This window comes from Diadema setosum, chromosome 21 (genome assembly GCF_964275005.1).
Source record: "Diadema setosum chromosome 21, eeDiaSeto1, whole genome shotgun sequence".
Classification (NCBI taxonomy): domain Eukaryota; kingdom Metazoa; phylum Echinodermata; class Echinoidea; order Diadematoida; family Diadematidae; genus Diadema; species Diadema setosum.
The window spans coordinates 20,632,547-20,647,430 of record NC_092705.1 but is presented as its reverse complement, the minus strand read 5'-3'; the positions used below and the strand labels follow the sequence as shown (position 1 = coordinate 20,647,430).

At 36.8% G+C, this 14,884-nt stretch overlaps 2 protein-coding genes across 2 annotated transcripts in view; both read right to left on the bottom strand.

Annotated features, from left to right (window-relative positions):
• Positions 1–6,892, bottom strand: part of LOC140244957 (sodium/hydrogen exchanger 9-like) — a 35,403-nt gene extending 28,511 nt beyond the window's left edge. Inside the window, exons 1-4 of the mRNA XM_072324565.1 lie at positions 6,507–6,892; positions 4,452–4,672; positions 2,447–2,524; positions 1,805–1,881 (exon numbers count right to left, since the gene is read on the bottom strand). Coding sequence (XP_072180666.1) covers positions 1,805–1,881; positions 2,447–2,524; positions 4,452–4,672; positions 6,507–6,804 — 674 coding nt within the window. The 5' untranslated portion in view covers positions 6,805–6,892. The remainder of the gene's footprint in view (positions 1–1,804; positions 1,882–2,446; positions 2,525–4,451; positions 4,673–6,506) is intronic.
• Positions 6,893–12,785: 5,893 nt separating this feature from the next.
• Positions 12,786–14,884, bottom strand: LOC140244600 (octanoyl-[acyl-carrier-protein]:protein N-octanoyltransferase LIPT2, mitochondrial-like). The gene is made up of 3 exons (XM_072324222.1): positions 14,695–14,884; positions 13,483–13,764; positions 12,786–13,060 (listed from the first exon to the last, which is right to left on the bottom strand). The coding sequence occupies exons 1-3, from the start codon at positions 14,882–14,884 to the stop codon at positions 12,819–12,821; spliced, it is 714 nt and encodes a 237-aa protein (XP_072180323.1). The 3' UTR covers positions 12,786–12,818.

Below are 14,884 nucleotides of genomic sequence, written 5' to 3'. Positions count from 1 at the left end.
GAACACACTCAGGTATATACAATTATTTGTAATAATGAAGCCACTTCAAATTTCATGACAGCACAAGCTATCCTCTTTATCTCAGAAACTGTCTCTCATTTACAAGAACAACATTTTCTGTGAAAAAAACGACTTCCAACATCATTTGGTTATTTACTGATCTTCCTCATTGAAAAAAAAACAACAAACAAACAAACATACCACAAGACAAAAACACACATGCACAAACAAACAACAACACAAACAGCAAACTTTGACCTCTAAGTTTCATCATTTAGTGAGGAATTATAACATTGCCCTGCAACACCCTACATACATTTTACAATTTGTACAACAGTTGTGTGATGTATTTGAATCACATACATGTACATGTACATATTGTGATTTCATTATACAGACATTATTTGCCCTGATGTGGAATTAGTGTAATGATGTATGTTTTGGTTTGTTGCTGTTATGTTTTGAATGCAAGTCACACTTAACGGAGACTACTGCAATCTGGAAGTAATACACCCTTATCAAAAATTTCCTCAATTATGTGAAACCATGCTGTTATTTACAAAGGGCAGGGATGCAAGCATTTTCACGTCATGAGCAGGTAGGTTCCAAAGATCAATTAGGAAGGTATTTGTCTGTCACCTGCATCTAAATTGGGAAAGATACCATAATTCCCAAATCAGAGAAGCTTTTATATTTCCTTGCCATGACATGAAGAGATGATTGAATTTTTCAGGGAGCCTTTTGCAGAATTGGTGAGACATTGTAGCTGTACAAGGCCTTAATCTCCTTTTAACCCGTTGAGGATGGGCTGATTTTGCTACAACCTACATTTCCCATAGACACTTGCCCGAGATATTTGGGACTCATCCTCAACATGTAAATAGAGTAAGCACTGTTCTGTCAAGAGGTCCTAACGTTATCATTACCTAGACAATGCCACTGACTGAGTACCATAGTCCAGCAAAGCATCTTGGGTGTTAGGTATTGGCTAAAACACACTGTGGAGGGTCAGAACCCATGATCTAATGTCCTTGAGTCTACTACACCAACCACGTGCCTGACTGTCAAACTGCAAACATTGCACTCCACCTTGCGGAAATGTTTCTATGAGATGGCAAACATTAGAGGTGGAAGCCCTCAACATTTCTAGTCAAACATTTTTCCCAGAATAACAAGTGGGAGCAGGAATGCATTGATGTACTATCAAAGTCCAAATGATGATGACTCAGAGAAAGACAGTGTGCAATGGACAGATGTCACTATATGAAAAACAGTACGTGCTTGATGAGTATGTATCCTAGTTGTTCTGGCACTATACTATTTTTTTCTTTTGTGCAAATGCTTCTGTTCAAAACTCTTTATGTGAACCCACAGCATTTGTTTGCATATATGGCAGTGAACTTAGAGATCTATTTTATACATCGTGGGTTTTCAGTTTATCCCACCTCCAAATGAATTTTTTTTTAAAAGAAGACAGTAGCCATTGTTGAAATGTAAGTTGGACACACACAATCAGGTGAAAATGATACAACAGTCCGACAAGAAAGTCAAAGTGTGATTGTTTGCATGAACAGGGTAATTTACAGCTCCCAACCTGCAACAAACTTGTGCACTGTGCTGATCAGAAAAGAAAGCACACCAAAAAATGTGCCACAAAGTGAATAAATGTGTCTTTAATCTACGACTACTTTCTGTTTTAATACTTCACCACACTATGCAAAAGAGAGGGCCTTATCTATCTTTCTCTCTCTCTTGCTTTCTCCATAGCACTTCACAACAAGAAGTTGTAAATGTTATAACTTACCCCACAACCAAGAAGGAGATTAATGTTCCAGCAAAAGCATATGTCAGGATTGACCCCAGATTGCGGAAAAAGTGTCTCTGCAAAGACGAAAGGAAACCTTGTCATTTCTTCGACAAATTTTGTATATTTTAAGTAGATTACATGACATTCTAATGAAATGTTTCAGTCTTGCCTTTTTCCAGCTGGAAAACGATAAAATGACAAATTTTTCCTTCACACATTACTAAAAAACACAACAGCTACACAAAATTCAACCACAATTATAGATATGAAGAATATTTCAAACAACATGAAGTTTTATCACCTATTTTGCATGTTTCAGTGATTTGTTGTACTGAGCTTTTACCTTATGAACAGCATTTTGTGTGTAACTCACAGCGAGGTTTTCTTCAAGGTATTTTCATACTTGATAACTCTAAATTTTGACCTAAGTATGACTTAAATTCCATTAACAATTTCAAAATGTCAGAAAATAGTTCACAGGACTAATTTGATTCAAGACAAACTGATTTCTCTCTGGGAGGCAAAAGAAGGTATGAAAACCTGCTAATGAACCACTGCAATGCAAAAGAATAACTTTACAACTGATGAAAATCCTGTATACAGAAATCAGCCATAAGAAATATATCAATATATCCTTACCCGTTTCAGACTGTAGCCAGCATAGAATATGATTGGAGGAAGCAAGATGTTGAAGAATATTTCCGGATCAAATTGAAGCTGTCAGAGGAAATTAAGAAAACAAATAAAGTACAGCAATGACATATTTGTTATGGAAATTTTCAGGGGTGATACCATTCACTATACATGTACATGTGCTGTGCTATAAATGTTTATTGATTTTGGCAGCTTTGGGTCAGAAACAAATACCACCAGTAATATATCATCTTAAGATTTAATGAAACATATACCTCAAAAGCAGTCCTACATTAGTTATGATAGTGTTATCCAGTCACCCCAAAAACGAAAAATATTCTGAAGAAGAATATCACACTGGAACAAAATTTGCATTGCAACACTGCCAGCATGGATCCCAGGTAGCTTCTAGCACATCAGAATAGCAAACAGAGGTTTGGTCAAATCTGTCTTTACTGTTTTGTTTGTTTGTTTGTTTGTTTGTTTTTTAAGGGATGGTACAGAATTGGTTGAGATGAGGATTCAGCTTTAAACTTTTTGCAAAATATTCAGAACCCACTTATAAAATGTTAAAAAGCATACAATTCTGAAAGGAATTCAAAGCTTATTTAATGAAAATTGGTCTTCAAATGGCTGAGTTCTATATCCAACAAAAAAAGTAAAACAAAGCTGCAATCCTAATAAAAGGTGAGTCTTGCCTTTTATCAAGATCACATTGTTTTGGATATAGAGCCATTTCAAAACCAATTTTCATGAAATAAACTTTGAATTCCTCTTAGAATTATATACTCTTTCATATTTCATAAGAGGTTCCTCATTATCTCACACGCAAAAAAGTTGAAAACCTAAAGCCCCATCTCAACCAAGACTATACCATCCCTTTAACCTGGATACTGTGATACGATTACAGACAGGGCAAATGCGCATACATGAAACCATTGCCCGTATTTCATTACATAATCTAGTTTTGTCTTTGCTTTGTTTTATTTCCCAACCAAGGGAGGTTCATGCATTTGAAACTTAGAATACCATGGATACCATCAAGAGCATGAAAGAGGTTTGCTATAGAAATCACATTCAATAGGCCTCCCAATATGTTGTCTACTAAACCTTCATTGAAGCTGCATTGACTACAGTTGCTGGGAGTACCATGCTATTTGCAATCCACTTTATTTTCCTATGGACTTTCAGATACTGTAGACACATTGCAGTAAATTCACATAAATACCTGATGTGGGGGGGGGGGGGTAAGAGTGGCATCTGTAAAGATTCATCATCAAGCAAACAGTTGATGCAAATTTTCTACTAACTTCCACATCAGCACTTTCAATTTCTGAATCATTTCCATGAGGATTAAAAAAAAAAGAGAGAGAGAAAGCGACTGGTTAAAGGGATGGTATAGTTTTGGTTGAGATGGGAGATTCAGATTTTAACTGTTTGTGAGATAAGAAACCACTTACGAAATATTAAAGAGGATACAATTCTAAAAGGATTGAAAGTTTATTTGATGAAAATTGGTTCTGAAATGGCCGAGATACAAAAAAAAAAAAAAAAACAGAGTAAAGCAAAGTGGTCCTAATAAATGGTAGGTTCCACCTCTTTTAGTACCTCTTTGTTTTTGGATATCTCAGCCATTTCAAAACCAATTTCATCAGACAAACTTTTAATTCCTCGTAGAACTGTACGCTCTTTCATATCTTATTAGGCATTGCATCAAAATTATGACCAGCAGGATCCCTCACGATCCTGATTCAAGCAGGATCCTGAGGGATCCTGCTGGCCATAATTTTGATGCAACGCCTAAGAGGTTTCTCATTATCTCACAATAATGTTGGAAACCTGAAGTCCCATCTCCCCCCAAAACTATATCATCACACAAATGCTATGAAATTCTACACTGACTCCTATACTGGGTGGATATGTAATTTAAGCTATTGTGCTGAGGTGGAAGTACAACTTTATAGGATTATGTCTGAGAACTTTCTGTGTGTCTCTTCTTTCCTCAACTGACCTTTGACCCAAAGTCACGCGATTTCTCCTGGACCTGGCCCACTACGCTGTCACGGATGTAGAGGAAGGTGACGTTCTGTGAACCCAACTCATCGTACACCAAGTGGAGATAGAGATCCATAGGGGCGATGCCTGATCCACATTTGCCCTTCTCTACAGCCACGTAAGAATCCTCCCCATTTCCACTGGATACGTAGAATACTATCACCCCCACGATTACTCCTGAGGTAGGAAATAAAAACATGAGGAAGAATATGACAACATGCACATTTAAAAAAAAAAAAACACCCAAATTTCACATTGGTCTATACTGACCAAGTACAGTACCCTTCAAATAAGTGGGTGAAAAAATAGAAACAAACCAGTATTATTATGAAAAGTGTAATTGGGTAATTCCATGAAGTTGGGGCAGTGTCCATATAGCATCGTGATATTTGAAAAATACATTTCAGCAGAACTCAATATTAATCATGCTATACATTTATTGTTTGTAGGCTTTACATTTGCATTGAGGCCACACATTTTCCTGGAAATTTTGTGCCATTCAGACTCAATTTTGATGAAGTTATTATGTAACGGTCGTGACGTGTCCATGTAGCATCGTGAAATTTTAACATTTGGTCCTAAGAGACAAATTATGGCAATTAGCTTGACCAAAATTTGATGCAATATGCATATTTACTAGATTAGTCAGAAAGCTAAATATCTCAAATTTCCTGTACACAGTTTTAATTTTAAAAGAAAATTACAAAATGTATCACGATGCCACGTGGTGTCCTTTTTTGTTACATTTGGTGGACACCGTGTAGCATAGTGACACATTGTGTAATTTTCTTGTAAAAGTAAACTGTGGAAAATAGAGTTAAGATATTTAGCTATCTGACTAATCTAGTAATTATGCATATCATATCAAATTTTGGTCAAGCTAATTGCATTAATTTGTCTTTTAGGACCAGATTTTAACTATCACGATGCTACATGGACACGTCACGATGCTACAGGACACCGTTACATTTTTTTTTAATAACTTCATCAAAACTGAGTCTGAATGGCACAAAATTTCCAGGAAAATGTATGGTCTCAATACAAATGTAAAGCCTATAAAGAATATATGTATAGCATAATTAGTATTGAGTTATGCTAAAATGTAACACTTTGTGCCCAACTTCACGGAATTATCCAATTTGAAAATATTCACATGGGTACAACTTGACACATGATCAACACATCCTGCATTCCTATCATACATTATTTCCTAACAAAGGTATTTACTATTGATAATAAAGAAAATGTGTAAAGTTAATTTGCTCACAGAGTTTCATACTAGTTGGCGATCAGTTATACTACTACTAGTTGGCAATCATCTTGTGTTTTTGTCAACAATGGTATGGTCTGCATTTCTTGCCATAAGGTTAAGACAGCCAACTCATTGTGCATTTAATTTTGGAGGCAAAAAGCTTGTTTATTAACTGGTATGAGTACATCATACATAGGTCATGATGGGTGACTAAAAAAAAAAAAAGTATAATGCATCTGATCTATTCAACAAACACACACACAAACACACTGATTAAAAGTTAGGAAGTATCATTTCCTGATATGATTGCAAAGTAGTTTGCTTTGCCTTCGATCAGTGCAGTGTAACGTTACATTAGTTGAATAACAACATCATGCATCATCCATCTGATCATGCCTGTCTTGTCAAAGCAGCAAGCCAATGTAATGACATTCCTCATCAACAACAAGCTGCCGAGACTGATGAAGACTGCTGCATGCCATGAAACGCCCGCGCATGCTGTAATCAACATACAACTCGTGTGAAGTTTATCCTCCCTTCGGACTGGTGGTGGTCTTCATGGTCTTTGACTACACAACACCGACACCAAACAGTCTATCCATCACCTGCACATTCTCTCTGGGAGTTTACTACTGTAAATTTACTGTTCATGCATTACATATTTTGACAAGAAGATCTATAGATTAGAAGAACAAGATACGTTGTATCAGTAAGAGATAGTCTCGGGTTCCTCGTAAGGATCGATGGTTTACTACTAACCGTATATCATTGCTAGGCCTGTCTCGTGCATGAAGCGAAAGCGGTGGTGTTTGAACAGCCATGTTGTGAGGATTGTGACAACCAACAGCACGAGGAACAATAACAAGTTCAGCGAGTCCTGTCGATGCTGCTTTTCGACGTTTTGCAAGGCGACTTTTCCCGGCTCCACCTCGCAGCCGAGACTTGTGCTTGTGGTGCTGCCGATGGTTGTCTGCGACCGACAACAGACGACCAAAATTAAAACTATTGAGGTGGTGATGATCACCTGGGCCGGTGCATCCCGGCGAAAGGAGGCCATGTTTGCTTCTTATTACCTTCACTGCTTAGCTGTACGTTCAGCTAGATATTCGCGTAGCTTCACAATCGATTGATCAGGTAGTGGGAGGTGTTTTCACTTCCGGTGTCCTGTGATATGAATCGATTGTGATCTCTTTTCTGTGTGTGTTTCCGTGAGTGCCATTTCTATTTCCATTTCCTTTTTCTTTATCCTCTTTGTATTTTTTCTTCTTTTTTCTTCTTCTTCTTAGCTCTTCTTCTCCTGCTCCTTTTTCTTCTTCTTCTTCTTCTTCTTCTTCTTCTTCTTCTTCTTCTTAATTCTGCTTCTTCCTCTTCTTCTTCTTCTCCTTCTTCTTCTTTTCATTCTCCTCCTTCTTCTAAATGTCGTTATGGAGCAAAAAAAAAAAAAAAGGACAGGAAAAATAATTAAAACATCATGGGATGTAGTTAGGATATATGATGGTGGGATTTGGTAAAAAAAAAAATAATCAAGGCAACACTAAAAATCTCTGCCGGGCTCTGGGCCCTTTTCGTTGTTAAAACAAATGTCTGCTAAATCAAATTCGATCCCCATATGCTACACGTTATAGTTATGATTTTAAATGATACACAATATTTCAATGTGGATCAGGACTTCTGAGGATCTCCATTAACTTTCTCAGCCACCCTAAACAATTAATGCTCATTTTTAGAATACTATTTTGTTTATTAATTTGTAGAATAAAGTCGTTGGTTGTGAATGATACATGGTATGAGGATCATATACATGTACATGTATATTTCTCAGGTAAGAAGAGTAAGCTTTAGGAGGAGAATTTCTAGACTTCACCTATTACACTGTACAAAATCATGAATGGAGAAGCTGAGGAATTGTGAGGCCGACGCCTACATCAAAATAAATAACAGAGAGGGAAGAACAACCAGAGGGAACAGCAGAATTAAAAATCCAAAGGACACTGACCAAGGGAGACGTACACATCAGTACAACGTACACATTCTTCCACAGGACAGCAGTGGATTGGAATATTTACTTGATGAGGAAACACTCACGTCTACCTCCAATGCAGACTCAAAATGTGAAACACTTCTCATGCTGTGCACATCCCATGAGTCACCAATCACAATGAATGTTGGTGGAGTACAGTTTAATTCTGATCGAGTATGCCAACGGAACCGAAACAGAAACAGAAGCAGAAATTTGCAGCAATTTCCCATGCAGATATTTTCCCACGAATCCTTATATAAATATCAATTGCTCTAACTTCCACAAAACAGAACATGCTATAAAATCATACATTAAACTGTTCACCATTATTGCACATGTCATCTCAAATGCATCCCATTTCTGATTATACAAATCAACCATAATAACTAGAAATTTAGTGGAAATCGAATGTACAGAAATATTGATAGACTTATTCAGAGTTTATCTATATTCGTTATGACACATTTCATTCATGATTCAACAAAACCCTGTTAAATTAGACTAACTTATAAATGAAAGTTCATCATGTTCTTTTTCAACAACATTATAAAGTTTCTTCTAAAAATGGTAACATAACAAATCAGCAAAGGTGAGACTGCCTGATCAAGCTAGTGACCATCAACTCTTCTCTAATTTTCACTGATCCTTGCTGACAATTAAGATAGTTTGCTATTGATCATAAGATCGCTCTGGTATGTTCCGCCCCTTTCTAAGAAAACAGGGGAAGTCATTCCGGGGATTTCGAGGGGGCGTGGCAGTAAAGGGAGAGAAAATGAGTGAATCGATCTCTAAACATAGAATCGATTCCACATACAGTTTTTTTTTTTTTTTTTTTTTTTGTCATCGATTGGTTCATACCCGAGTACAAGACAGTACTTTGGAAGAAACGTCAAGTGACATTTTCTTCCATTCTATTCGAGGGATTTAGTATTATGCTGTACGAGAAATTAGGGATTGAGATGATTAATATTGTCAGTAGAAATAAATGTCGATCGTCCAGATATCTTTTGGCATCAAGTGCATAATATGTAAAAATTCATTTGTAATAATGCTATGCGCAAAATTTACTAACCAGCTCCTAAATTGTTTACCTGGTACGATGTTTTCAATCTACATTCGTTGCGTCTGCCTCAGCGGGGGACTCTGCATCTCTGTACCTAGGAAACTAGCTGTATCTGTTCTAATAGTTCAGCGTGTCTTCATTAGAGCTGAAGAAGCTCCTTTCACTCCCAATAACTGATTTTATGCGATAACAATCATTTACATGTGCTGAAACCACTAAGTACTACGTTACGTCAAGGAGGTACACTTGTACTAGGCAACCTCCTTGGTTACGTGTAATGATAACCTTATATGTGAGTATGGTATAGGCATTCTGTATGTCTCCCGTACTTGGTATACTGCGATATTTTGTACCTTTGTCAATGTTTCTCTACTTGTTTAATACTTTTTTTAAAATCATATCTATTGCATCTGTCACTGTTTGTATTTTTGGAATATGTGTACATTATTGTATTCGTTTGCATAAATGAACCAAACAATCAACAACCCCCCTCCCCATATATATATATATATATATATATATATATATATATATATATATATATATATATATATATATATATATATATACAAGCTGTGTTACTATGGGGTTTTGGCACTAGCCATGGTTCAGTGGCCTGGGGCCACTAAAATCTGATGTTGGACTACCAATTTTCTGACAAGGCTATCTTTAGTGGCCAAATTAGGCACTTAAAATTCCAAAGGATTTTGTTTCCTTTTATTTTGGGCCACTACATTGTGTGTGCGTGTGTTTTAACGTTGTTGTTTTTTGGGGGCGGAGGGGAACAAAATTTCACTTTGAAAGATCTTAGTGGCACGAATGGGCCATCACAGAGAAAAAAAAAAAAATAATGTCGAGCCCCGCTGTAAGATTATCATTTCTAATAAAATTACCTCTGGTCTAAATGTTATTTTGGAGGCAAGTCATTTGTTTGTTTTATATGTCTATTTCAGAGAAAAATCTAACAAACATCATTACAAAACTGTTAAAAAAATACATGAATAAAAGAAGAGATAGGGTAAAAATACAGGTAGACAAAATTGTTCCATTCCCAGAGCTAATAAACATATACACAACTAAATTGATGAGTTCATTGTAAAACCATTCTCTAGTTGTGTACACATACATGTACACGTATATGTTTATTAGATATCTTTTTCGGAATGAACACTTATGCTGAACTGATTATTTAGATAATATAGTTCTGGCTTTGGTCAGTTGCCTGACAGCAGTGGAATCAACAACATTCTTGGAACTCCAGTAAATCACGTGATACACACACATTCATAACTATCAGCACAAGTGAAAATACTTCTTCTGTTTTATTTTGTTTTGTTGTTGTTGTTTTTTTATGTAGAAATACACATGCATTTTACATGCTGGTGAGTACACTATTGATAAAATCCTGTTGGGAACGCAAGCAAACTTTGGAGCTGTTAATGACAACATTACTCAATGCAGGATGCATGAAATTTGAATATATATTATATGTATATTGACACACTGGTCAGTATATATCATAGTATAACTGATGAATTTTAGATACATTGTATCTTGTACACTGACAGATATTAAGCCAAAGTATGGTTATCATACAAACACAGTATGAGAATGACATTACATGTACAGGCTTGTATCACGATTAATCATACACAGTATGAGAATGACTTTAAAAACTAATTACTCATACACACATCAAAATGATATTTATACATTACGAGAATAGATATAAAATGCAGCACCAAGTTCATTTATGAGGGAAAAGAAAAGAAAACTTGGAAAAATGTGTCATGAAGAAACAATAGATAAAGCATGTAAATACCACACAGGCCTTTGTCACCAAAAACCACAAACGAGCGTAAATTCCCAATCAACATGAGGTGTTCAGTCCTTGTAAAGTTATAAAGACATACGAAAGAGCTGTTTGTAGGGTTCAAAATCTGCTTTGCCTTGATAGATATATGAATGGACAATCATGCCAGCATAAAATGTGACAACAGTCACAATCTTTATACAGTCACTGGTGTGGAAATACTTTTGCATACTGAGCTAATGTTTCATTTCACTGACTGAAGTAACAGTGCAATGTTTGTCCTGAAGGACACACTCTAAAGTCAGGCATGAAATATGATTTCAAATTGCTTTGTTTACAAACAAGTGGCAATGTCACACATTCGGTATAATTTCATTAACTCTTTATGTGCCATGTTTGCACATCCCACTAAGTCGACGGCGTGCCAACTTCGCACATTCAGCTCAAACGCACTAATCAGCTTAAACCGATTGATAAATCGCCTAATCCCATGGTACAATGAAAGCTTTTCTAGCGCTTTTGTTCCTTTTACATACAGCTTGCATTCTATGTGGTGATCGACTTTCAAGCAGTGTTCCCAACAAAGTTTGCATGTACATTCGAAGTTTCTCTCACGGTTTCATGTGTAAAAGTCATGCCTTCACAGTCGTGTAGCAACTGGTTATTAAAAAAAAAATAAATAGAAATAGATTTGTCATGCAATTCATATCAAAGCAAAGCTTGGCACTCCTCTTCAACTTTGCTATTATGTCCAGCTTAACAGATATTTGCAGAAGTTATATAGATTGGAAAAACAGAATTCTTTCACAAAGCATGACTACCTTTGTGTCTCAGGATAACGTGGCACACAGGGGGTTTCCACCATGGCAAATAAAGAGTTAATTTATTACTCTATACATGTATTACCATTATGAAAATCTTGATAATGTTTCAAACAATTCATAAACAATAAATCACCTAGAGCTAATCACTACAACCACACTTCAGACAAAAATTAAAGTCAATTGTGATCTCCCTGTGTCCAACATAAACATGAAGATGTTCATGTCCATCTACAGTATCCAAAACATGGCAAGTTTTAAAATTTAGCTCAAGAATCAATGTGTGACATCTTAGAGGTACTGTATTTGTGCTGAGAAGAAAGGCGTTGACCCTTACTTTTTTTTCAATCAAATATAGAGACTTCTTTAAGAAGTAAGAAATAACATGGCATATTTCTATCAAGAGTACATAGACTTGCAGCTACATTGTATCTTCTCTTAGAAGTCAGGAGATATGACTAGAAGTTGGGCATTTGCGGCATGATTTTCCCTTGTAATGCCCCTAACAATAATACTGTTTTGTCATTTCTCCTTCTTTCTTTACAATTATTGGAGCTAAGCTAGACCCCAGACAATATCTAATGACCCTACCACACAGCAAATCCTGCGGAGCAAACACATTGCACTATCCAACCTGTAAGAAACAGGTTAATCACAGAAGAAAAATACTTTCATCTTGACCATAATAATCACAGTGTGAACAGACCAAAAGTCATTATATTATTCAGCACACACCATATATACAAAATAGTAAATGGTCAAGAGTGCAATGGCACAAGATTTTGCACGTGGCAAAAGATAAGATGCTCTACTAAGTGAGGCAAATTCAATTGGAATAGAGAATCTCATTTTTAACAGAATGTGAAATCTTGTTCCATTGCTTGAATAAAGACCACTACAGTATTTTATTTTACACAACATTTTGGACGTTGATGAGTGTGGTCTAAGCCAAGGACTTTCATGGTATCATATTTCAGTGTACTGCTAACCATTTCTCAGGAAAGGCAACTGGTACAACTGGACAAGGAAGTGATTGAGTAAAATGACTGACAGTAACTGATAGAGTGCTCATGGCAAAAATATGAATATTGAGTTGTCAGAGGTGAGCAATAATGCTAACCTGCATACTTAGCAGCCTATCATGTACATAACTGTACATGGATGACATCACTATGTGCTATTCAAAAATGCTCTACAAAAAGAGCAGCTGACCAATAAGAATCTTTTGAGGCGTTGTATAAATAAGAATAATATAGAGTCATCAACTTTATAGTGTTTGTGTGTAAAATGAATGTCCTTTGTCTGCCCATCAAGTAAGAATTGTCTCTCCATGGAAACAAGCACCACATCATCTCTATGCCACGCCCTGCCTGCCCCTGTCTGCATCCTCCAAGATGCATCCAAACTGTTCACTAAAGGAGTTCAGAAATGGTTCTATGGTGTCCTCAACGGTAACATCCCTCCCGAGCTCCCGGCTGAGCGAGGTCACTCCCTTACCCTCAATCCCGCATGGCACGATGTGGTCAAACCAGCTCAAATCAGTGTTGCAGTTGAGTGCCAGGCCGTGGCTTGTTATGTAGCGGCTACAGTGAATTCCTGCACAGAAATTTTATGGTTGTATTTGAATGACTGAACACATATTTCAAATTGAGTATAAAAATAGAATTTCATTGATGAAATGCATGTTGCTGGCATATTTCTAAGATTAATGTCAACTTCTCTCCTGCATTGTAGAAAGCCATTAATTGTTTGCAAACTAAGGTGCAACAAACAGATGATAACACTGATGCAGGCAGTACATTTTACATCACTGTCTGGAAAAGGAAAGAAAAAGCTTGAATACAAATTACAATTTATCTTCAAGGAACTCAATTACTGAAGCTTTTTTCTCTCTCCACATGTTCTCCCACAACACAGCCAGTTCTTTAATAAGTGGGTTCAGAATAAATAAAGTTAAAGAGACAGTCATTTCATTTTAACAATCCGAGCACTTTATGTCTGCCTACTAAATCACTCACCTATTGCAGCAATTTTCCTATCCCCGACCCAGACACCAGTGTGAGGTGACCTTTCACCTTGGACGCCAAACTTATTGCACGTCCTGATAACGACGCCCTCTAGCTGTTCCACATACCATCGCACACTGCGATTATAATGAGTCAGGTCCAGGATGGGATAGGCCACCAGCTGACCCGGGCCATGAAAGGTGATTAATCCTCCTCGCTCAGTCCGAAAGAAGTCAGCACCTAGTGATCTGAGTCTTTCTTCGTCGTCACGAGAATATCCTTTGGTTCTGATACCTTGGAATCAAGCCACAAAGGTTTAGATTATAAAACGAGAGATAGAATGGAATACAATAGAATAGAACAGAACAGAACAGAACAGAACAGAACAGAACAGAACAGAACAGAACAGAATAGAATAAAAGACAACCCAACACAATACAACACAACAGGATAGAATAGTAAAGAATCAAATACAGTTGAACCTCTCTTATCCGGCCTCCCTTTATCCGGATCTCTCTATTATACGGACGCAATCTCGCCATGATTTTTTTTTTTGTGATACACTTGTAATTACGGGAGGAAAGGGGGATTCCCAACTCAATCTAACAATGGCGACCTACAGTCGACTTTGCCGAGCCGCGATGATCAAATTTTGAAGCGTAGTTTCGTCGACTCGTACTGTTTATTTTCAAGATCTACTTGATACATTTCTTAATAATTATTTAGGCAAACCATCCCAAGAATTTATAAAAGAAAATGATTTCATTCTTGCAAACACGAACCTCTATTTTGGGGTCTGTTACTGAGTGCAACAATGAAAAGGTTGCAGTATACACATTACTACATGTGGTACTACAATGAGCCACATCAGTACATGTGTACGTATATGTACATGTATTTAGCATTGAGTCTCCCGTATCCGGCCAAATCTCTTATCCGGATGAGCCCCAGTCCCGACTTGTCCGGATACGAGAGGTTCAACTGTAATATGAATAACATAAATAACAGAGAAAGTGTTAAACCAGTCACAGTCACAATTGATGCAATGCTTGATATTTGGATTAAGAGTAATTACTTAGGAAAGTTTTCCCCAGTCACTGCTACGTCAACTCCTATTGGTGTTTAGGTACTAGTATGACATGCTACACTACAGTTATAAAGGATAGAATTTATGAAAAATAAATAAACAAACAAACAAACAAACAAATAAACAAACTGGCTTACCAATTGTATACACAGGACTGTGTGTGCATAGTAAGAGCAAGTCCTGAGTTCCTTCGTGCCGTCGCTCCTTATCTGTGATTGACTGGAGCACGTCCAGCTGTCGTCTGACCAATTTCTGCTGTAGATCCCAGGCTCTCCTGTATGATATGCAGCCTAAATTGAGGACGGATACCAGTCTCCTTAAACCCAT